This window comes from Apodemus sylvaticus, chromosome 15, assembly GCF_947179515.1.
Source record: "Apodemus sylvaticus chromosome 15, mApoSyl1.1, whole genome shotgun sequence".
NCBI lineage: Eukaryota > Metazoa > Chordata > Mammalia > Rodentia > Muridae > Apodemus > Apodemus sylvaticus.
In genome coordinates, this window is record NC_067486.1 from 55,768,463 (window position 1) to 55,792,348 (window position 23,886).

General features: G+C 43.4%; 1 protein-coding gene across 1 annotated transcript in view; it reads right to left on the reverse strand.

Moving 5' to 3' along the window:
* Positions 1-20,063, reverse strand: part of Cfap44 (cilia and flagella associated protein 44) — a 90,417-nt gene extending 70,354 nt beyond the window's left edge. The window contains exons 1-8 of the mRNA XM_052158952.1: positions 19,992-20,063; positions 10,735-10,827; positions 8,902-9,027; positions 8,323-8,473; positions 5,879-6,041; positions 4,216-4,318; positions 2,701-2,917; positions 1,499-1,613 (exon numbers count right to left, since the gene is read on the reverse strand). Coding sequence (XP_052014912.1) covers positions 1,499-1,613; positions 2,701-2,917; positions 4,216-4,318; positions 5,879-6,041; positions 8,323-8,473; positions 8,902-9,027; positions 10,735-10,822 — 963 coding nt within the window. The 5' untranslated portion in view covers positions 10,823-10,827; positions 19,992-20,063. The remainder of the gene's footprint in view (positions 1-1,498; positions 1,614-2,700; positions 2,918-4,215; positions 4,319-5,878; positions 6,042-8,322; positions 8,474-8,901; positions 9,028-10,734; positions 10,828-19,991) is intronic.
* Positions 20,064-23,886: the final 3,823 nt, after the last annotated feature.

Genomic DNA, 23,886 nt, shown 5'->3' on the forward strand with positions numbered 1-23,886 from the left:
CTCTTCCTGGGTGTAACTTCCTGGGTCCTCAGGGCAGGTCCCCTCCCCCATGTCAGCTCTTCTATTCAGATGATTGTAATAACTTCTTCCTTCCCAGTTCACCAGCTTGATTCCAGATTTCCCTCCTATTAATCCTCCTGGATTTTTATGACCAAATGGATCTACTGTTCTTCCCATTTATGATATTATTCTTCCAACACACAGTCATTCTGCCTGGCTCTCCTCTCACACACTAGGAGCCAAACTCAATTCAAAGTGTCCGCTCTTTCTATCTTAATCCGATCCACCCTCTAAATACCTGATATTCCTTCCACAACCCAAATCACCTCCTTTCTGCAGTTTTGTCATTTAAAATAGCCACTCCCCCCTACACACACACACACACACACACACAGAGAGAGAGAGAGAGAGAGAGAGAGACTCTCCTGAGCTTTCAGAGGCACACAGTTCATACCACACTTTAAAAGAAGGTTCTGGTGATGTTTACCTTAACACAGTCTTCAGAATCTGAAGACTCATTTAAGGACATTGTATAGATTTTTAAAATACAACCGGTACCTGAGGCTTTTTGTTTCGGGGGAGGGAGGGAAGTGGTCTATGTATACATAGGTGCCTGTGTGCATGGAAGTACATGTGGAGGTCAGAGGTTAACATCAGCATCTTCCTTCACAGCCTTATTATTACTGTTGTGATTTTGTCAAGAGTCCCTCACTGGACGCAATGCTCGCTAATTCTACTAGACTGGCTAGCCCGGACTTTATTTTTTCTCTCCTATACACCATACTTTTAATTGAAACTATGCCATCACTTTAATGCCCAGATAATTTGGTTTCTTAAAGTGGTATTTGGGTGCTGGAATTTTCTTATAAGAGGCATGATCACAAGTAGCATAGTATAAATTATTCCATCTAATAAGAGACCTAGTAAGATAGCAAAGGGGAATGGATCCCAGTTAACTGTCATTTTGGGGGCGGGGGAAGCCCATAAAATCTGTAAGAGCAAGAGAAAAGTAAACTAAAAATGTCAGAAAATCAACTGATAAATTATTCTACGGTGTTACAGATACAGCTAAGAAATGACCTCATCTTCTCATGACAGCCTGGCAGCAAATCAAGACACAAGCTTGATTAAAGCCCTGAGTATGTGAGTCGCTTGGAGCATCATTATACAGAAGGGAAAGATATATCATTATGCCATGACATCATTAAAGGTAACACGCATGTCACCGTGTTAATAGAGGAGAATGCTTTCATACCTCATGTACATATAATATGTAGCAAAACCAAGAGATGGTTTACACATATGGATTCTGAAAACTTTAAGGAAATGTTTTCATTTCAATTGATAGTCTGTATAACGGAAAATGGGGTGTTCACAGCACTCAAAAGTACAGTAGCTGTTCCGCTTGACGGTCCGTGAACATGTGGTTGGTTTCAAGGATGCATGCTTTCATCTGTGCACAGTCCAGTGACTGAGGAACTGCAGGGTGATCGCTCACCTTCCCATCTGGAAGCTCCGCATAGCCCTCTATGTCACTAGTGGATGTTTTGCCAAATCGCCCCAGTGATCCTTGCAGCTTGAGACCAGTGAATGTGAAAGCCATCTCCCAGAACCTGCAAACACGAGAAAGAGGTCAGAAGCATTGATCAGTGTGTGTGTGTGTGTGTGTTTAATGTCCATCAGCTCCAGATGTACACATGAAATAACTTCATTGATTCCTCTTGACACACAGTGTCTACTGATCCCTGTTAGGTGACATAGATTCAGCACTGGAAGGAAGAGTCCCCTGTCTTTGTGAGACCTGAATTTTGAGTTATGGTGTCTGCTGCAGCAGTTACCAGCCGTAAGCGAAAATTTCAGTCGGATTAAAAGTAATTGATGTTAATTAAATAAGAGTAACAAGTAAGAAAGATAACAGAGGGTCTACATCATTCCATTCTGGAATCAGAACAAGGTGGATGTGGGATCTGGAGCCACAGGCATGAGATCAGGAGTAGACAATGCTCATCCGGAATGGCTGTGAGGATTCTTGTGCCACCGTGAAGACTGGGGTGCCATTACAAGTAAGAGACTTAGGAAACTTCGCCATGGTCCTAAAGTTCACCATGGCTTTGTAAATGCCTACAACATGAGTAACTGAGACACTGTGAAAATTGCTTTAAGTGGAGCCTATGAGAAGGCTGCACTCAACTTAAAAGCCCTTCTTTTATCTATACTGTTTTTGAAGATCATTCCCCTGTATCAAAACTTAAACGGTACACTAAGAGAAAGGGGAAGGGGGGCAAATGCGAGGGAGGAAGGAAAGGTGAACACCTGACTAACTTGGAAAACAGCACATGTGGAGCTGGAGCGGTGGCTCAGCAGTGAATAACACTCTCTGCTCTTTCTAGAAGATCTGGGTTTGCTTCCCAGCACACACACAGCACCTTACAACCATCGGTAACCACAGTTCCAGGGGATTCAAAGTCCTCTTCTGGCATCCACAGACACAATGTGCATATATCACACATGTATGTATACAGACAAAATAGTCATAAACATAAAATAAAAATAAGTATTTTTTGAAAACTTTCTGAAATCTTCCTAATTTTGAAACAAAAATCAATTTTAACGATAGCAAAAATTATCTCCACATATTTGGTTCTTTTAGAAATGTCCCTTAAAATATCTACTAGTTTCTTTGTTGGGTACCAGACTTACTTGATGTGGCCGGATCCTGATGTAGTTAACTGCTCATCATTATCAGGATTGAAAGTGACCTTAAAGACATCCTGAGAAAACGCTTTTGTCCTGAGAATGGGCTGCTCTTCCTTCCAGTCCCAGATGGTTATTGTGTAATCAGGATGACAGCCAACAGAGGCCAGCAGGTTCCCCTCGTCGTTAAAATCCACATAGGCATAGGCCTTCTCTGTCCCATCTGTAAGGACGAATGGGAGTCTGATGAACAAGCTGGAAGCTCAGCCCAGGAGGGGACACACCTGTCACCCCAGCACTGGAAGGCTGTGGCTGGAAAACAAGATTAAGGCCAGCCAATGCTGCAAATCTTATGTCCCAAAACAAAAACAGAGAGAGAAGGTGGTGGTGGTGGTGGTGTTGGTGATGGACAAGGAGGAAGAGGAGGAGGAGGAAGAGGAAGAAGAAGAGGAGGAAGAGAAGGAAGAGGAGGAGAGTGATCTTTGTTAATGTAAAAATGCCAAGAATATAGAGAGGGCTGGGGAGACAGTCTGTCCAACAGGTAACACACCCAGTGTACCCAGAGCACCCAGGTTCAGGTGTTCTTCTAATGCTATAGGGTGGGAGGAGGCACAGAGACAGGTGGATCCCAAGAGCTTCTTGGCCAACCAGCGTAGCTGAAATGGCAAGTTCCAGCTGTTCCAACTGAAAGGCTCTACAACATATAATAAGAGCAATAGAGAACACTAGAGCAAATGCTCACCATCAAGCCCTGGCCTCCACAAATGCATGCATAGGCCAATGTCCCTCACACATACTGCATGGTCAGGAATGTGCATACATAACATACAGATGCCAATCTTCCAACAGAGCATGTATACCAGAAATCTCCCCAAAGAGTAATCCTAAAAAACTCTTTCATCACTCTTGGCTTTAGAACGGCTTATACGATTAGAAATCCTAATTGTGTTTTCCCAAAGAAAACCAGGCTGCATATATTCCACCTTATGGAAGAAAGGGAGCCACACACAGAGAGCAGACAAGATCTGCAACTTTAAATTTGTCACTGAAAATTTCCCAGAGTTAAAAAAAGGGGACTCCGCAAATCAGTCATCCAGACAGCAGAACTGTAAGACAATGGAGATGGTTAATGTCACCCATCACCCTCACATATAACTCTTAGTTATTCAACTGAACAGCAGGGAAGAAGTTTTTGTAAAGGTATCAGCAACATGACTGATCAGCTGACTTTAAGGATCATGTTCTTGAGAGTCTAGGCTTTATTCAGTCAGTTGCAAGGTCTTAGAAGTAAAACTGAAATTCCCTGAAGAAAGGATGCTCCCTGGAGAGTGCCTATGAACCGCATCTTTGGAATCTCCAGTCTGCAGGGCTGATCCAACCTAAGCCAATTTCATGGAATAAATTTCCTTTCTACCTCTTACTTTTGTTTCTCTGCTGAATCTTGGTTACTTCTGTAATCTCCGTCACCTTTAGGACTTTAGCCTTGAACATGGACTACTCCAAAGACATTAATGGACTCACCTCGCAAGATTCTGTAGGGCTTCAGAGAAGGGTACTCGTAGATGATAATCTTTGGGAAACTTCCTTTTTCGGCGACTGCGAAGTAAGTTTTATTTGGATGGACCTAGAAAAACAGAGTCTCACTAAAATAGTCAAAGGAAAATTTCACTTAGACATTCTTATCCATGCAGTACTTAGTGACTGTTACTGTTTAACTAGACTACACGTTGATCTAAAATTTTAAAAAATGTACATATGATAAACTCTTGATGATGGATATAATCTGGATTAAAAACTAAAAGAGATTTTTAAAAATTAACCTTAGCTTTATTAAGGAAGCCATTTTAATGCTATGGTACTCATAAATTCATAGTGAGAATGAAGGCTTTAGTCTTTAGTGTGTGTCAGAATTGCTTGAAAGGTTCATCCAAACACACATCTCAAGTCCCGAACCCAGTGTTTCTAAATTCGCATTTACATTTTTAACAAGCACTATGTTTCCGTTCGCCTGGACGGTTGTGTAAGAACACCTAGGTAGGACAGGATGCCAAACCCCCGTGTAAATCACTCTAAATGGTAGAAACATTCACAAAATATGTGTTTCCATTCATTTTCTCCCTGAAAGACTGGGTTGCTTATGACAGACAGAATTTATTTGCTTAGCTGTTCTGAAGAGTTGGAAATCCAAAACTGTGGAACAACATCTATCAAGGGTTTTCGTGAGCACCATCCCATGATAGAAGCTGACAGGCTGGCTTCCTGCTGAAGCTGCCTTTTATCCTGTAGTGACACGTCCTTATGAAAATATCTCTTGCTTTCTAAAAGACAGAAACTTTTGCTGGATCTGACAACCTAGTCAATAATGCAGCTTAAGATCACTTAAGACTGATATTCTGCTGTGTAGTTGGTTCGTTTGTTTAACCTGCCTTTAAGATAATAATTCAACAAGTAACCTTACTGCCTTGTATTTCCTACATTATCAGGGTTTTTTGTTTTGTTTTGTTTTGGTTTGGTTTGGTTTTGGTTTTTTGGATTTGGTTTTTTTGAGACAGGGTTTCTCTGTATAGCCCTAGCTGTTCTGGAACTCACTCTGTAGACCAGGCTGGCCTCGAACTCAGAAATCTGCCTGCCTTTGCCTCCCAAAGTGCTGGGATTACAGGCATGCACCACCACTGCCCGGCTCATTATCAGTTTTGATAGCTACACTGACACACAGCTGTAATCTTAATTTATGTACAGAGTAGTGAGATAGATAGGTAGATAGATAGATCAGTTGATTGATTGATCAGTCGATCAATAGACAGATAGATGGTTGGTTGGTTGGTTGGGTGGGTGGATAGGTAGGTAGGTAGGTAGGTAGGTAGATAGATAGATAGTAGATAGATAGATACATAGATAGATACATAGATAATTTCCTCTTTGTTCAAGAAGCTAAGGCAGGAGGATCCCAGGTTTAAACCCAGCCTGGGCTCTGTACTGACTTCAAGGCTAGCTTGGGCTTCATGAAAAAGAAATAAAAAACACTTCAAAGAAAGAAAAAGAAAAAAAGAAAAGAAAAGAAAAGGGCTTAAAATAAAGATGGCTGTGCACCTCACGTGACCCTACAACACCCTGCATACCACTGGTCTCTAAATGCCCCAGAAGTAGGGGCTCCCTGTCCCCAGGTCGCTAAATGTTGGCGTACCCCAATGGCACCAATCCCTTGGCCACTGCTGCTCTGCAGGTATATTTGCATCTTGGCTTTAAAATCCAGCAGGACCATCTGGTTCCCAGCAACGTACAGTAGAGTGTTGTTGTCCAGAAGCTGCAGGTTGGCTCGCTTTCTGCAGTCATAACCAAAAGAATGGCTGGGGCAAGGTTGCTAAGGAAAACAGAACAGCCAGTAGGCATAGGCTACATGACTAAAACAACTGAGCCTATTTTTAAAACCGATACTCTATTTAACTAACCATCTGAAATCAACAAAGTTGAACTTTACCCTGAAACTCAGAATTTTTCTATGGATCACAAACACAGTTTTATTTTTAAAGTAAGTGAAAATCCTCATACAGAGACTTAAGTTTTCTACTTGAATTTTTGGGAAGAAATTCTGAGATTTGGGGATAAGCAGATAGATAGTGTTAGCCTTTCTAAACAGGTATCATTTTCCTCTGTATCCTGAAAACAGAACCATATCACGTGGGGCACGTCTTCACCTTCATATCTGCAGGTCAAGTTTGTTGAAATCATTGTAAAAATAATTTTTATTATTGTTTATATGGTGTGTGTGTGTGGCCCCAGAGATTCAATTCAGGTCATCAGGTTTGTGTGGCAAGTGTCTAACTCACTGATCCACCCTCTAAAAAATATTTTCTAGGCCTCTTCCGTGATTCTTAGCTGATTCACTGCATAAAGACACTTGCTGTCAAGACCGACAGCCTGGCTTCATCCCTAGAACTAAGTTACTAGATAAAAGGGCAGACTCCTGAAAGTCCTGAAAGAGGACTCTGACACGCCCTGACACACATGGGAACACACACATATACACACACACTTGCATACATAATAAATGTGAAAAACAGATTTTTTTAAAAAATCTGACATATGTGGAAATCTAATACAAGATTTTATAACATGCCTACTGTATTAAGTTCTAATTAAAACTTAATTAATATAAACAGATCATTTAAATCCACTAATATATGACACATAAAAATATACATATTTTTCCAAGGCTTTTTTATTACATTTCTCTATAAGCAAATATATGTATGTATGTATGTATGTATATGTTTATGTCATAGAGTAAAATTGCATTAATTCAAAATAGAAGTTTAAAGATCTAGGTTACATAAGAGCTTACTGGTACAGTTCAGCTCAAAATAAAAGACATAAGACATAAAATAATCCAAATGAGAGCAACCTGTGAGAACTCATAGCATCTCAGTGCTGCTTCAGGGACAGATTTTTTTACAAGAGCCTGTTGATCATCAAAGTTTAAAGATGAATCTATTTCTTGGAACTTTGTTTGGGGAGCGGGATGAGCTATGATTTTGGAGGATCCACTTATTTGTAAGAAAATGTCTTGTGTCCGAAAGACAGAAAAGTTAAGAAGAGGAAACTCCAAATTAAAATGTAATTTGGGGCAAATAGCTTAGTCACAGCTAGGACTGAAACAGAGTTCAGAGCTGTATTCAGAAAGTATGCACTCTTATCTCCAAACTATACCTTTCCCAAGAGGCCAGTTTCGGTGTCAGCTGACAAGAGTCACTGTTCCCAGCCGCCGCAAGCTGAGGCTGTCATGTAGACCGTCCTCTAATTACCCTCTCACAGACCTAACACACTGACAGCAAAGGCAAGCGCTCTCCTAGGTCAGCCCTACCTTTGCCTGTCTCCCCAAACCAATCAAAACTTGTCGCACTGTGGTCTCTCTTCTCAGTCACCTTGGCTAACTCTTCCAGTGCATGATGGGAAAGTTTTGGCCTTATCAATGGCACCATCGGTGCCTCGAGAAAGGAAAGCAATGATGTCACTTGACAGGCATTAGCAGAAGGAGGCGACAGCCACATCTCAATGAACTATAGCCTGGTCCTTCTGTGCAAAGAGGATCCCCAAAGAATCGTTTCTTCTACTGTGGCATCGAACAAAAGCTTAGTTTAAATTAGGATCGATGCCCCCACTTTTCTTCGTATGGCAAGAAGTGAATACCTTAGGTCAGCAGTTAGAGACCTTGTATGTGGCAGAGTGCGGTGGGGCGCTGGGGGGAGGGGGGACAGTCACATAACATTTACATGATTCATAGCAGCGGCAAAATTACAGTTATGAAGTAAGGACAAAATAACTTTGTGGTGGTGGTTGGGGGGTGGGGTGTCCCCATAACATGAAGAACTGAACTGTATTACAGCGTTACAGCATTAGGAAGGCTCAGAAAGCCTTAGGCTTTCTGGACAAAGATGGTCTCACAACTACTTAAGCAGTCATAGACAGAATGTAATGGGATGTGTCTGTGCTGCAATAAAACTTTATTTACACAAACATGTGGCTGGAGGCCACATTTGCTGGGGGGGGGGGGGGCTGTAGTTTGCCAACCCCTGACCTCGGGAAAACTGAAACCTTCCCAGATTATAAATGTATAGCTGGAGTGGATACTTGAGGGTGAGAAAATGAAGCGGGATCGACTCTGAAGACACGCGTGGTATGGAAATAAGCTCCAGGTAATTGTAATAGAAGGTCGGCGAGAGCTTCTTCTTTACGTCGACTTCCGGCTCTTCCTTAACTTCAACAGGAGGCTCCTGGGAAACTGCAACGTGAAAACATGTGATCTAAGAAGAGTACGCGTTGAACCCTAAAATCTTATTTCACAAAGGGAGGAAGACCATGCAGCCCGGTGCTAGAAGTTTAAGATCAACCACCGGCCTGAACCCGGGCCCCACGCCGCCTGACTCAGGAGGAAGAGCCCAGGAGGTGCAGATCGGAGGAGCGTGAGGAAAACTAAACTGAGGTACAGCTGAGCCCTGCATCACTTTATCCCTAGATCAAATACAAGACTTCTGCCCGTGATTCTCAGAACAGAATGTAGAACCTCCGAGGGTGGCCACTTTCTGTACATAACCTGGGTCCACATCTTGCAGATTTTCTGTTTCCTTGATCTATAAATAGCAATTTAACTTGCTGAGCAACTGGCCTTTAAAACAGTGACAATTACTGAGAGGGAGCTATCATGCTTACCTGCAGGAGTCTGAAAGTACTCTTGAGATGAATGGGAACTTTCGATCACATCTTCCAAATCCAAGTCATCATCCAAATACGACTCTTCCCCGTCAGTAAATAAGTCATCTGTGGTATCGTCCGAAGCTTCGTGGAGAGATATTAAGGACCATTTGTTTTAGCTTAAAATCTCACCAGATTTTAGTTAAATGTTTCTTTTTTTTCTTTTAATTTCCAGAGCAACTAAAACTTCTTGTTTATGCTTTAAATGTAATGTTTTGTATTCAAACTTTCCTAGAACATACTTTATTTGATCAGTCTTAAACTTTTACAAAAATGAAAAGGCCTCCTTAGTGAATTCATCTCTGTTTTCATTTCATTTCTAGTCTATTCCTCTTACCACATAGTAACAAGAAAGAATAAACAAGATGCCAGCACGGATGTTAGGATACCGCACTCAGAGAGCCCAGTAATATTTGATAGGTCATGTTGAAGATCCACGATACTACTTAAGAGTAACCCGCTTCGAGCATGCTAATTTCTCTCCAAGTAAAATCAACAGAATAAGTAAAATCTTGGCTTCAGAGAAAACTAATGAAGACTCCGAGAAAAGAGAAGACCTCGGGAATAAGACAATGTTCAGTTCAAGTCTGACCACGGGCGTGCTTAGAATCCATAGGGTCGATCACGTGAGAGACTGGAGGGAGGGACTTTCAGAAGAACAGGGAAGGAACAGCAAGTGCAGCCAGGAGAACTTAGTAAGTCTCAGACGAAGCTGGAAGACTAGAGACCAAGCCCCAGAGTACTATACATGAGAGCAAAGGCTGGACCAAGTCAGTGAGCTGGGCCACAGACAGAATTCCACCGGAGGCAATCATCTGGGTGGAAAGAAGGTATCTGAAGGAGCCAAAGAACTCAGCTCTGCTCAGGGAGGCTCTGGAGAACCACTCTAAGCGAACCTGAGCTCTTTCTTTGTGGCCAGGGCACCCAAAGGCTACTTCCTCTCCTCTCTCATTGGCAACCTACAGAATCCTTCCCCATATCTTTCCCAGTATCGTTCCATTTAAATGGGCCAGAAGAAGCTGATGGCTTGGCAATTGAGAACACTGGCTGCTCTTCTGGAGGACTGGGTTTTGATTCCCAGAACCCACACAGTAGCTAACAACTTTCTGTAACTCCCGTTCCACAGACACTGTATATATGTGGTACGGACCTACATGTAGGCAAATACTCACACATATAAAATAAAAATAAATAAGTTTGTAAATAAGTGAGACTCTAAAATGTATAATTTTTTTTTTCTTTCAAGGTCGAGCACCTCCAAGGGGCTGACTCGGCTTAAAGCCAAACTCCACCTCTTTCCATTTCCGCTGTATCCAGTAGTCCACCAAAGACAGAGATCTTGCAGGGGAAATGGAGAGCAAGATATCCATGCAGGTTTTATCAGCACAGACAGCTGACATTTCTTCCGTTGTTTTGACACAGGGTCGCTGAAAATGAGCCTGGAATCCTTACCCTCCAACTTCCTCCTCTGGACTGGCTAGGATTACACTTCCACTTTAAACAGTGCCAGGGATTGAACCCAAGACCTCTGGTACTCTAGGCCAGCGCTCTAGCCACTGACCTAAATCCAGAGAGACGCACTAAGAGCTGGAGGTAAAAAATAAAGCATAGATGCTACTCTTAGGGAACAGGAGAGTTTGTAAGAGAGTATGTAAACGGGCAAACCATTTCTGTCTGGAAATCCACATGGTACTCTTTTTAAATGATCTTACCCAAATTTGATAACAAAGTGCGCTCGCAAGTGTGTGTGTGTGTGTGTGTGTGTGTGTGTGTGTTGTCACCCCTACTCACGTTTCAGAATGGACCTAGAAGACCGTTTTCCATCACTCCTTGATCCTGACCTTCCCTCCTCAGCATCTTGGTCATCCGGCTCCTTCATATCTTCTGTAAGTACAAAATGAGGGAGAAAGACATAAGGCCAAAATACAAAAATCAACACATCTCTCCCCATCATGAATTCCACAAGCACCAAAGGCCATGTGTGCTGGCACTCTGGTGACTGCAATGTATCCAAGATGACATCCAGTAGGAGGCTGTGTGTGACGTCACGCACCGCTATGAAATTGGGAACTGGAATCACAAGTGTCGTCGGTTCTCCAGGCACACCTGCCTTTCTGGTGCACTCTGGTTTTCCCAAAACCCACACTGAAACACGACACCTAAGCCCATCTTTCCTCCAAATGCCTCACCACTAAAACTCAACCTCTGCCACCCTTGTTTTGGTCAGTCCAGGGTCTCCTTTTCCTCATCCTATTATCAGTCCCCATGGCTCACTGATAAGTGTCATTGTTGGAGATTAGGGTTCTTTAAAATTAGGTATAGTCCTTATTTACATTTCAAATGTCCCCTTTCCTGGCTCTCCCCTCCCCCCAAAATCCCATAAACCATCTCCCCTTCCCCAGCCAACCCTCCCCCACTTCCCTGTCTTGGTATTTTTCTACACTACTGTATCAAGTCTTCCCAGGACCAAGGGCCTCGCCTCCCTTTGGTGTCTAACAAGACCATCCTCTGCTGCTGAAGTGTCTGGAGCCATGGGTAACTCCATGTGTACTCTTTGGTTGATGGTTTTGCCCCTGGGAGCTCTGGGAGTACTGGGTGGCTCATACTGTTGTTCCTCCTGTGGCACTGCAAACCCCTTCAGCTCCTTGGGTCCCTTCTCTAGCTCCCCCATTGGGGACCCTGTGCTCAGTTCAATGGCTGGCTCAGTGTGTCCCCCTTTGTATTTGTCATGCACTAGCAGAGCCTCCCAGGTGACAGCTATATCTGGCTCTCATCAGCCAGCACTTATGGGCATCTGTGGGAGACCAAACTGTGGGAAACCAGACTTTCAACAGCTCCCACCTTGAGAATCCACTGACCCTTTGTGGGGAGCCTCCTCTACACAAGGCTGATTGTGGGAACTAACTGGTCCTTATCTTGTCTAAACACCTGGGATTGTTAAGGAGAAACCAGCATTCCAGAAAAAAACGCAAGATGTCTCAAACCTGCCGCCAGCCTGCCTCCAGCATCCGCCCCAGATGTCCTCCTCTCCTTCTGCGCCTTTAATCATTCTCCCTCAGCCCCTCCTTATCTCCCTTCACTGTGGGCTTATAACCAGGCCTTCAGCCTTTCAATAAACAGACCTTGACAAGACAACCCTTTCCTTGGTCTTGCTCCCTTTCCTTGCCTGTTTCTCTTTTCAGGCTTGGTCCTCCTCGACGCCCCCCCCCCCCCATAACTAGGTCCCACGGGACAGGATAGGCATCCACATTAGTGTCTGGGTTTTGTAACTGTACATGGGATGGGTCCCTGGGTGGGGTAGTCTCTGGATGGTCTTTCCTTCAGACTCTTCTCCACCCTTTGTCTCTATATCTCTTTCTGTGGGTATTTTGTTCCCCTTTCTACAAAGGACCCAAGTATCCATACTTTGTTCTGATTCAACCCGGAATCTGAGTGTCCAAAGGCTAAAGGGTCTTGCCCCCGATTGCTTTTTGATCTATCAATAAAGATGTCAACGGCCAATGGTTGGCTGTGGGGTGGGACCTTTAGAGTTGCGCAGGCTAGGATGCAGAGAGGAAGAGATGGGGGTTCCGGGGGTTTGCCAGAATGTGGGGAGAGACAGAAGGACAGGATAGCTGCAGGAGACAAAGCCAACCAGCCTTGTGAGATTTCCACTTCTCTGATTGGTCAGAGGATTAGAAGTACCCAGTGATTGAGTTAGCAATGGCATTTAAAAAATAAGCTAAGCTAATGTGTGTGTGTGTGTGTGTGTGTGTGTGTGTGTGTGTGTGTGTATTTCATTCTCGGACCCAAAGAGCTACTGTGTAAGTGGCTGTAAGTGTGCAACCCCAGGAACATAGGCAGAGCAACCAAAACTCACACTGCATTTCATTTCAAATATATTTTGAGCACATCTTCTATGTCTCAAGTCTTATATGGGCAATAAATTACCAGGGTGCAGGGGAAAAAAAAATCATGGACAGCTTTGAACTTGCAGGAGCTTCATGTTCAGAAATACAGGCATTCAATAAATAGTGGAAATACGAGTGCCACAAGAGATGAAAATGGGGGAATGAGGTGTGTGTGACAAGAAGGTTAAACTAAGTTTGAGGAAGTGGGGTTTGAGGTAGAAATGATGACCTGGTACAGGCTGTGGAAAAAAAAAAAAACCTGTCAGGCAGAGAATACCTCCAAATGGATGAACTTGGCCTTCTGATTAGCCCAGGAGCCATGTATTGGTTGACACGTGGTTAGGGCGAAATACACGGCAAATGCAAGTCAAGGAATGATGGCTTTATTCTGGATCTCAGTTCGACAGGACAGTCCGCCATGGCAGCAGGAGCTGGGAACAGCTGATCACACTGCATTCACTGCCAGGGTTTGAATTGTTCACTTAGTCTATAACCCCAGGGAATGGTGCCTTCCACGCTGAGGGTGGGTCTTCCCATCTCAGTTAACCTACTTAAGGAAATCCATCGAAGACCCGTCCAGAAGCTTATTTCCTGGAAATTCTAAATGCTGTCAGGTTGACAGTCAACCTGTCACAAGTGGGGAATGCATATGACACTTGACAGCTTCGTGAGGAAAGTCCATACTGATCTCTCCAAAGGCTGTGGGACTATACATTCACATCAACCACATATAAGCAGTCCCCCTTTCTCCATGTTCTTACCAGCTTTTTTGTTTTTTCTTTCTTTTTGAGATTTATTTATTAATATATGTAAGTACACTGTATCTGTCTTCAGACACACCAGAAGAAGGCATCAGATCTCATTACAGGGGGTTGTGAGCCACCATGTGGTTGCTGGGATTTGAACTCAGGACCTTCAGAAGAGCAGCCAGTGATCTTAACTGCTGAACCATCTTACCAGCCCTTGTCTATTTTTTCTAACAGTCTTTCTAACTGGGGAAAGATAATGGTAGATAATTTAAAAAAAGAAAAATCAACTTTCAAGGTATGAGAAGGAAAGTGAACCTACTCTCTAGGTTATACATCACAGGTTCTAAACTAGTGAAACCCTTCCAGGGACCACTTGCCTTCCTGAGTCCATGGATTTCTTGAAATCCAGGAGTGGGGCAGCATAAGTCTCTCCCAGTGACTTGAAGCCCAGCTTTCTGTTCTGGTTTCTGCTATCTGAAAGGTTAATGAAGTCTACTTTCTGGTAGGTTATTTCTCCACCGACAACAAAATGAGCCCGTTTAAACCAGATTAGATGATATTAAAGGCAGGATTATTGGGACGTTGCTCTTGGGTGGGTGAGTTCACTGGCCCTGAAGACCAAGGCCAGGGAAGTCACCATGAGGAAGAGAGGGGAGGGGAGGGAGAGAGAAAGGGGCATGTGGGCAGAGGAAGAGGAGGGAGAGAGAGAGTGCACAAAATGTCTGGATTATATGGGAAGGAGCCTCTGGGGGAAGGGCAGCCCAGACCCTAGGCTGGAAAGTTCAGGGTTGGGGGCAGGGTATGCCAGGTAGGGACTGAGGGATGCTGGGAAAACCTGGAGGCCTGGATTGCTTTGGTATGCCAAATATGCACTTCAGTCCCTTGTCCAGGGGTTCTAAACCACTTTCGACCTGCTGCCTTTCTTTTCTTACATACATTTTAACCAACTCAGTCTTCCTAATGCTGTGACCCTTTAATACAGTTCCTCATGTTGTGGAGAATTCCACCCATAAAATTATTTTCGTTGCTGCTTCATAATTGTAATTTTGCTTCTGTTGTTAAGCATAATGCAAATCTCTGTGTTTTCCCTGTTGGTCATAGGCATTGCCTGTAAATGTGACATTTCCCAGAAGGGTCTTGACCCAGAGGTCGAGAACCACTGATAATGAGAAGCTTAGGCTATCCATGGCAGGCTTCAAGTTGGCAATTCAGGACTGGGCAAGCCCAGGCAAGGCCAGGCCTCAGAAGCTGCCCTGCCGTCTGGCCTGAGGCAAGGACAATGGGTCAGCAGCAGTTTCCAGATTTCCTCAGCAACAGTTTCCAGCCCCCACACCAGGTAATGGACTGTCCCTGGAGATGGAGTAAGATAAAGGTCACCTATCCCCAAATGCCCTAATGTGCTTTAAATCAGGTCTGCAAGCTCACTTGGGTGTCTCTCCATCTTGGTAATGGGAGAGTCCAGCACGCTGGTCTCTGCAGAATAAAACACTCTTCGCGTTTATATACCATTTGAGTCTGGGGTACCATTCTTCAGTGAATCACGAACCCTTACAATGTAGCTGAATATAAACTAGATGCATATTTTTTTTAAAATATTAGGCCTGTAGGCCTAATACATTTATTCATAATTATTCTGTAGAAAACCAACCAGTGGTGGCAAGTGGAAACTTGGCCCACAACAGGAGATAAACAGACGCAAGGACAAAAGCTTCAGGACGCTTTCTGGGCTGTCATGACTGTGGTGTTCCTCACATGGCCTTGGCTGCCATGAAATAAGGCTTGGTATCACACAGCCAGTCAATGTCAGGTTGTGCTGGGTATGGAAGAAATTTCTACAACCCAGAGAGACTTGTCCCAGTAATCCGAACTAGCAATAAAGGCTTATAAACACAAAAAAGCAAAGTGAAGCAAAACAAAACTATAAACTAAGCTCATTCTTATCTTCCCTAGGAAGTACAGAGGAATGGGGGATTTGTGAGATTCATGTGAGTGGGCCAGGTATGAGAGACTCTAGGATCCATGGGGCAAAGTGGTCTTTAGGGCTTTTGCTTGTTTGGTTGTTTTGCTGATGGTTTTTGTTGTTTAGAACAAACAGATAGGAAAATTACACTATAACCATCACAGGTTTTGAAGCCAAAGACTCCTGGGATCACGCCCAAGCTTGGGCAGAGTTAGGTATTTGGTTTCAGATCCCAGGACAAGGGACTGAGGTGCATATTTTATATACCAAAGCAGATCAGCCTCCAGGTTCTCCCAGCAGCCCTCAGTCCCAACCTGACAAAGCCAACCCCCAATCAGGCTGGGCTGCCCTTTGCCTAGAGCCTCTTCCCTATATAATCCAGACATTTTGATATTTTGATATCTCTCTCTCTTTCTCTCTCTCTCTCTCTCTCTCTCTCTCTCTGCCCCCCTCCCTCCCTCCCTCTGTCCATGTCTCTCCCCTCCTTCCCCCCTCCTGCCTGTCTCTCTGACCCCCCTTTCTCTCCCTCCCTTCCAATGAGGATGACTACTTTCCTGGCCTCTATCTATCCTTGGGGTCAGTGAACTCTCCTGAGAGCAGTTTCCCATAAGCCTGCATTTAATATATTCTAATTTGGCTTGGACTGGCTCATTTCAAACTTCACCTAATTTATCAGTAGGGTCCTTAATCTTTCTGTCCTTGCGTATGTGCATGTGTATGTATAATGTCTCTAGTTACTACTTGTCCCTATTTTTGTATATGATGTATAATGCCCATAGCTCTCAACTCTGACTGCTTCAGAATTACTTGGAAAAAACACAGAATTAACAGAATCTCTTTTGCCAAGCATACTTTGTACATCCAGGTATAAGAATGAATGCTAAGAACTAGGGGTTTGTATGAAATACATAGGTTTCTCATATATGATAGACACTTTCACTCGAAATACTACGACTCTTCGTTAACAAACATGAAACTCAATAATTATGACCTAAATCTAGGCATGCTTCCATGCATCCTAAGCCCCAGCAATCCAGGAGGCTGAGGAGAGAAATATTTTCTAAGCCCAAGAATTCAAGACCAGCCTCTGCAACACAGCAAGAATCATCTCTAAATAATAGGATCAAAAGACAACTTAAAATAGACCAATCCTCACTCCCTAAATCTCACACCTTTTAAGTTACCAGGATGGAGCCCAGGTCATCTGGCTTGCATTGCCCATCCGGTGGCAAGTGCCTTTGACCGCTGAGCCAGCTCACTGGCCCAGAAATAAGTCCTACCTAGTGCAGCATCCTACCCAGTTAAGGGTACACATTCACAACATCTGGTCCAGCAATATTAGAAAATATTAGAAATTTATTATAAAAATTATTAATAACTAATAACTATTAGCAATATTAGAAAAGTCCCCTAAGCTTTTGGCCAGGCTGGAAATGTTTGCTTGTGATTCAGTCTAACTGGGTTTAAGCTGGGAAGTGTTTAGTCTTTAATAGTTCTGTCTTAGAAATGTGGTGCCTAGACCTGGAGTTAAGAGCACTGACTGATCTTCTGAAGGTTCTGAGTTCAAATCCCAGCAACCACGTGGTGGCTCACAACCATCTGTAATGAGATCCACTGCCCTCTTTTGGTGTGTCTAAAGACAGCTATAGTGAATTACATAAAAATAAGTAAATAAATCTTAAAAAAAAATAGAAAAGATACTAATAGAAAATGGTAACCACTCCATAGGCCTGAGATGAGTACAAAACACCTAGAGAGTAAAAGTCTAGAATGGCAATAAAGGTCTGAGAATGGTGTGTGGCTCCAGCGGAAGGACACACGGCTAAGAGTGTACAGACGGCACCAATGGGACTCAGGGGGGTCTAAAAATTAAGTAAAAGGAGAACACAAGGATGGGCGAGGAGGGAGGGAGAGCTGGGAAGAGTTGGGTGAGGGGTGAGGATGATCTAAATACATTATATGAAATTCTGAAAGAATAAAGAGTGGGAAGTGGCACACAGCCACGGGGTTGTAAATAGCTGAGGTTATTAATATTCAATATGGTCTCAAGTGAAGACAGGGGCATTTTAAGACGTGGCCAATCCTCTTCCACTCCCACGGTGGGTTCAGCTAAGTGTGGTGTGTTTGTCCGTGGTCTGCTCTGCATATTACTACGTTTTAAGTCAAGCTCAAACCTCTTTCTAGCTTGGATCGTTCTTTCTTTTGAGAACACAAAGAACACAGGCCGTAGCCATTCAAATGATTACAGCTTGCTCTGGCTTTCCCTCAGACATTCTTCCTTAGGTGCAGGACCCCAGTTAGACCTCAATGATATAATTTGAATGTTTTTCAAACTTATGACAAGTAAATAAATTAATTGCCAATGCATTAGATAGTTTCTCACATTTTTTACCTTCCTAGATTTTTTTTTTCAAAACCTTCTCTGGACAAGTACCAAAAGTAAGGGACTATGAGCTTACCTGATCTCCTCACTGCTGGAAGACATTCACTGCATTCCTCTAAGGCAGGCCAAGGCTTCATCTTTGGAGGGGACAGTCAGAATCGCAGTATGCGTTTCTGTCTATTGCAGCCTCCTTAGCAGACAACCAGGACAGACTAACCAGGTTTGGGAATCTATTTCCAGAGTGATTGTTAAGTCTCCTTTTATGAGATTCAAGATTACTGATTCAGCCTATAGCCAATTCTTTTTAACCAACTCAATAATTAGACTGTCCAGTTTTGAGTTGACTCTAAGAAAATGTAGAGAGTAAAAGTTCGCAACAGTGCAGAGGACTGGGTGTCCTAAGGGGCTGGCTGGAAGCCAGACACAAGACTCCACAGGGGAGCGCGGCTCAGATTCATTCAGCAGAGTCCAGGGGCCGGACCTCACTCCCCACTTCTCAAAACAATCTCTGCAGTGTGCTGGAGTGTCATGGTTAATAACCAGTAACCGATGTAGGAAAACAACTCATGTTTGATTTTACTTTGTGAAATATAGTAGTAGAAACAATAATAGCTTGTGGTGGGGTCTTTTTCTTTGCTTGCTAGCTTGTTGTCTGGGTTCTTTTCTGATGCCAAACACAGTTCTAACATTTCTGCACACACTATCTCACTTGGTTTCAAAACACAAGACAGGTGCTAATGCTATAAATTTGCAAGTGAGAAATGAGAGCAATTAGACACTGATCACCCGTTTCACGCAATCCATTTCCAAGACCCGTTGCCAGGTGCCCAGCTATGAAAACGTTTGAATTCACCCTTGTCTCCATCTCTTCAAGTACCAGGCTCACTTACTGTCCCTGTCACTATGTATATAACCTCTGTTCCTACTGTTTCTTTAATCCACTTTAGCTTTAAATTTTCTTTCTGTGGGAATTGAAGAGGAGACATGCCCCAGCAGTTAAGAGCACTGCTGTTCTTCCAGAACACCAGGGAGTTCCCAGCACTCCCGTCAGCACACAACCATCTCTACTCCAATCCCAGTGCAGCCAATGTCTTCTTCTAGCCTCCATGAGCACTGCACACATGTGGTACACAGATACACATCCAGACAAAGACACACACATAAAGCAAGAATAAACCAAATCTTTAAAATGTTAGCTTTTTGTTACATTTATTTATATCTTATTTGTGGGTAGATGCATGAGTGGAGGTCACAAGGTAACTTTGTGGACATTTCTTTCCTTCCACCATGCGGGTGACAGGGAAGGGACTCAGGCTTGGTGGCAGGTGCCTTAACCCACTGAGCCAGCTCGCCAATCTTCTAATCTGTTTTCTGCCTTGCCCTTTGTATTCTTGAAAGAGCTACCAGAATGCCACTCTAGAGTGGCGACTCTGTTGCCATCACAGGAGCATGCAATACTAACCGTCATCATGGCAAACAGCCCTTCTGGTGGGGTTGGAGATCGCTGCAGCAGTCCTACCCCTCTCTGTCCTGACTCCCCTTTAGCCCCTTTTCTCTAGTGTCTTACTGAGCAGGCAAGTTAAGACTAACCGAATACACTGCACAGTCGTTTCCTACAGCCTTTGCGGATTACCAGCGTTCAGCCACACTCCCGAGACACTTGGCTGCACTCGGCCCTAACAAGAACCCCGCGAGGCAAACTCAGCCATTGTTTTTAGAGATAAGGAAAATAATGTAGAAGGGCCAACTTGACTGACAGCTAAGGGTGGGCAGGGGTGACTTTGCTGACCCAGGCACATTTCCAGTAGGCTTTCTTCTTCCCTCTGTGGTCACCTAACTTCTCTGACTACCTGGTTGCTTCTTAACCTGCATCACCAGTTCCTAGCAGGCAGGAGCTGTGCACACGTCTGACCCGCGCGGGTTGCTTCAAATTTTGCGTTGAATTACCTACCACACGAGGACCAGGAAATTCCACTTAAAAGGTGGAGTTCATTGCTCTCTGGGACGCTACCAGATTTAAGGGAGACTCGCAGGGACAGCCCAGCCCAGGCTAAGAGCCCACTTACCAGAGGTGTTCACTACAGCTGCTGGTTTCCAGTCACACCAGCCCGAGGACTCCCGTTTACTGCGGTTGCCACAGCAACGCCTCTCCGCCTTCTGGTAGTGATGGGGGGGGGGGGGGGAAAGAGGGGAACAGGCTATTGAGCGCATGCGCAGTGCCAAGGCTTTGCCTAAACTGAGGTGTAGCCACAGAGTCCTTTGCTCTGGGAAAGGGGCTACTGTGACCCACCTCCCCCTCGGAAACAGAAGCCAAGCATTCCAACAGTTTATGAACCAAATGACTGAGCATTTGCCTAAGTTTCCAAAGGGTCCTAAGGCAATTATTTGCCAATTAAAAACAAAATGGCGTGGTCTTGGCTACAGAAGGCAGCTTCCCAGCCACATCAACATTGAAGACGAGTATTTTCTAAAGCTCATCTGTGGTTTTTAAAGAGTAAATAAGGGTTTGTGTTGTGAATTCTTGCCGCAGGAGGTGGGCGCATACAGAGCAGAGGCGTAACTTTTGGGGTTTTGTTTTTAATCTGCGATGTATGTATTGGACAAAAGACTTGTATATAAAATATATGAAGACCTCATGCCATCAATAAAAAGGTAAATAACACAAAAAGAATTGAACAAAAAGTTTTGAAGCTACTTTATGAAAGAAGGCATACAAATATTAAGACACTACAACTCAGCCACTAAAAAAGTAAAAAGGCTGACCAAACACTGGGCAGGATTAGGAGTAACAAGAGAACCTACATGTTGCTAATTATAGTGTAAAATGGGATGTCAGAAAACTACTTAATTTCTTAAGATTCAACCATGCATTCTCATGTAAGGTAGCAATTCATTTCTAGTTTTGTATCTAAGGCAAATAAAGTATTTAACCCCCTTCATAGTAGGCTTATTTGTAACAGATTAAAGCTGGAAAAATGCCCAGGCATTTGTATCAGGACACTAAGTACGAAATTATGGCACAGTCATATGATCAATACTAATAAGGAATACAAAGGTTTGTATTCCTTTGTACACACGCAACATGGATCAATCTCAAAATCATATTGAATGTGAGAAGCCAAAATAGAGATATTGTTGTTAATCCTGAGATTTAACAGAGAAAAAACAATTTTGCCATTTTAGGCCAAATTTGAAGCAAGCTTTATTAAACATTAAATACTGAACAAGAGATGAACTTTGATTAGGACCACTTTCCTGGAATTTCCCAGCTGAGTGGCTTCCAGACACGTATTGTAGGGGTTATGAAGACAAATCTATAAGCCACAGTACTTTGTCATGAGGTTTTTGTTATATTCTAAGAACCACAACTCCCAGAATTCCAAGAAGTTACATAGTCCTTGGATGGGTGGAGCTAACAGGTGAGCATTACTATAAGTTCTGAATGACTCCATTTATATGAAATTCTAAAATAGTCTTTGCGCATAGGAACCACATTTATAATGTTTTCTGCTGGTGTACATATAAGGTCAGTGGGATTGGTACTTTATACACATCCTAAAATTGGTAAATTAAGGTCTAAGCATTCCACTGTACATAAATTGCATGTTAACTGCAGTACTTAAAGGGTAGAGGTGGCCCACATAATTTTAAAAGCCAGATACAGTTTTCAAATAAACAATGCTAATTTCAACATTAAGGCTGAGGAGGTACAAGAATAACAATATTAACTCATGAGGAAAAAGTATCAGGGTTCTGAACAGGGTGATTTTTATTTTAATACACATTCCTTGGACATCTTTTGACAAGAAATTAACTGCAAGGCCTCTAGTTAAGAGCAAATATTATTCTTCATTATCTTCCCCTTCGACACAGATAATGCTCTGGGTCAGACATACCTTCCCCACCTTTATCCAACAATAAATCTCCCCAATTACCCAGAACAGGAGTCTCCAGTTTATGACAAAAGTTTATTGAACATGAAGCCACAGAGCCAGATACAATGCCCTCAGCAGGGTACCTTCTTCAAGTTCAATCCTGCCATGCTCAGCTGTGCAGGAAGCCTCACTTCCGTGAAGGAACCTTTCCCATCTGTGACTCATCGTCTTTACCAGTCATCATCTAGCTAATTGAGAGATCAGTTCGTTCTCCTTTGTTCTTGATTCTAGGATTCCAGTTCTACTAAACCACCCACACTCCACCCCCCAAGTTCCTTACAGTTTGGTGACTTCTAGACAATGTTTTTCTTCACCAATGGAAAGGAAATAGGCACTGCTGACACTACTCTATTTCCAGTGTGGATGAGACCTTTGGAGCTGTAAGCGTTGGACCACAACCAGGAGACAGTGATTCAAGAAGGCTAAAACCATGGAAGGTCTAGCAGACTGGGTTCTTAACATGGCTAAGGTGCTGCACCACATTTGGACAGATTATTTCCTGACATTTTGTTCTAATAAATAGAGGGGCTAGTTAGGAGCATCCCAGGCACATCAAGCATCAAGGGAGGACCCAGATGGATAGAAAGGATTGCCCTCAAAGTATATAGGAAAGTACAAAAAAGAAGTGGGTGACTCCAGAGATGAACTCTGTTCTAAGCTGGGTCCTGTGTATAAATCCAGCTCAAAGGATTAGATGACAGCAGAGGCCTAAAGTATTGACAGAATTAACATTTGCTGTGATTTAACTTGTTAAATCTGTCCTTCATTTGTGTGTGTGTGTGTGTGTGTACATGCACATGTTTGCATATAGCAATAGCATTAAGAGGGAAAAATATAAAGTACTCATATTGACAATAATGGCTTTCAAGGTCTAAAAGGTGTATGGGGATGCAAAAATTAAAGCTAGGAAAATGTGTGCTGAAGGGAAAACTTCTAGTTTCTTTGGAAAGCCAGTTATGTTGAATGATGTTTTGCTGGGGCACACAGGTGAAAGGATGTTTTGCTAAAGCAGACACATGAAAGCACATGTAATGCTTTAGAAGGAATATATATATATGTGTGTATATATATATACACATATATATATACATATATGTATACACACACACACACACACACACACACACACATGACCCCACAGACAGTAGGAGCTTGAGCATTGATTCGCATGCCTCAATACTATTCGCTAAAGACATGCATGTATTGATTCACCTTACACTGCATTGCCCAGCTTCACCTGTGGTGACTTCATAGAGAGAAACTCGCCAAAGAACATCTAATGAGGTTCTTGTGGCTTCCGCAGACTTGGGCCGGTGTTGGGGATTGGTTCTAATGCTTTGCCTTAATTCGGTTCCCCAAATCACACAGGAATCTGTGTCTAGACGCTAAGAGTCCTTGAACCCAATTGCTTTTTGATTGATCAATAAGGGGCCAGGGTGAAAAAAGCGGGACTTTTAGGATTCTTGGGAAGTCACAGAAAGAAGAGGGAATTCTGCCACGGGGGCTGGAGGGTCTGTAGGACTGACTAGGCCATGAAAGAACAGGAGGATAAGACAGCCGAAATGTAGGTGCAAAGGGAAAGTGGACCCGTGTGATGGCTGCCCAGAAAGAAACAGAACAGCAAAGCTAAAATATAGCTATAGAAAGTTAACTCAGTGATGCTGGAGGGGAGTGCTGGCTAGCTGCTGGGAGGTGTGGAAGTGCCCAACCACTGAGCTAGTTATGGGATATCAAAATATAAAGGTTGTGTGTTTGTCTTTTCATCTGAGAATCCAGAGAACTCCCAGAAGTGCGATGATCTGCTGGGAGCTCAGAGCAGGTTAACTATTCACTGCTACAGTCGGTTGTGAAGCCTCATGGTTTCTTCTCAGTTGAACTGCAGTTGCTGATTCCTGTGTGGTGTCTTCCAAGTTGCCTGGTCTGTAGTTGCTGATTCATATCTGGTGTTTGCTGGTGGACTGGACTGAGAACAACAAAGATCAGAATTTCCCCCAAAAAACATTTCTAACAGGTCCTCTTCCCCCAT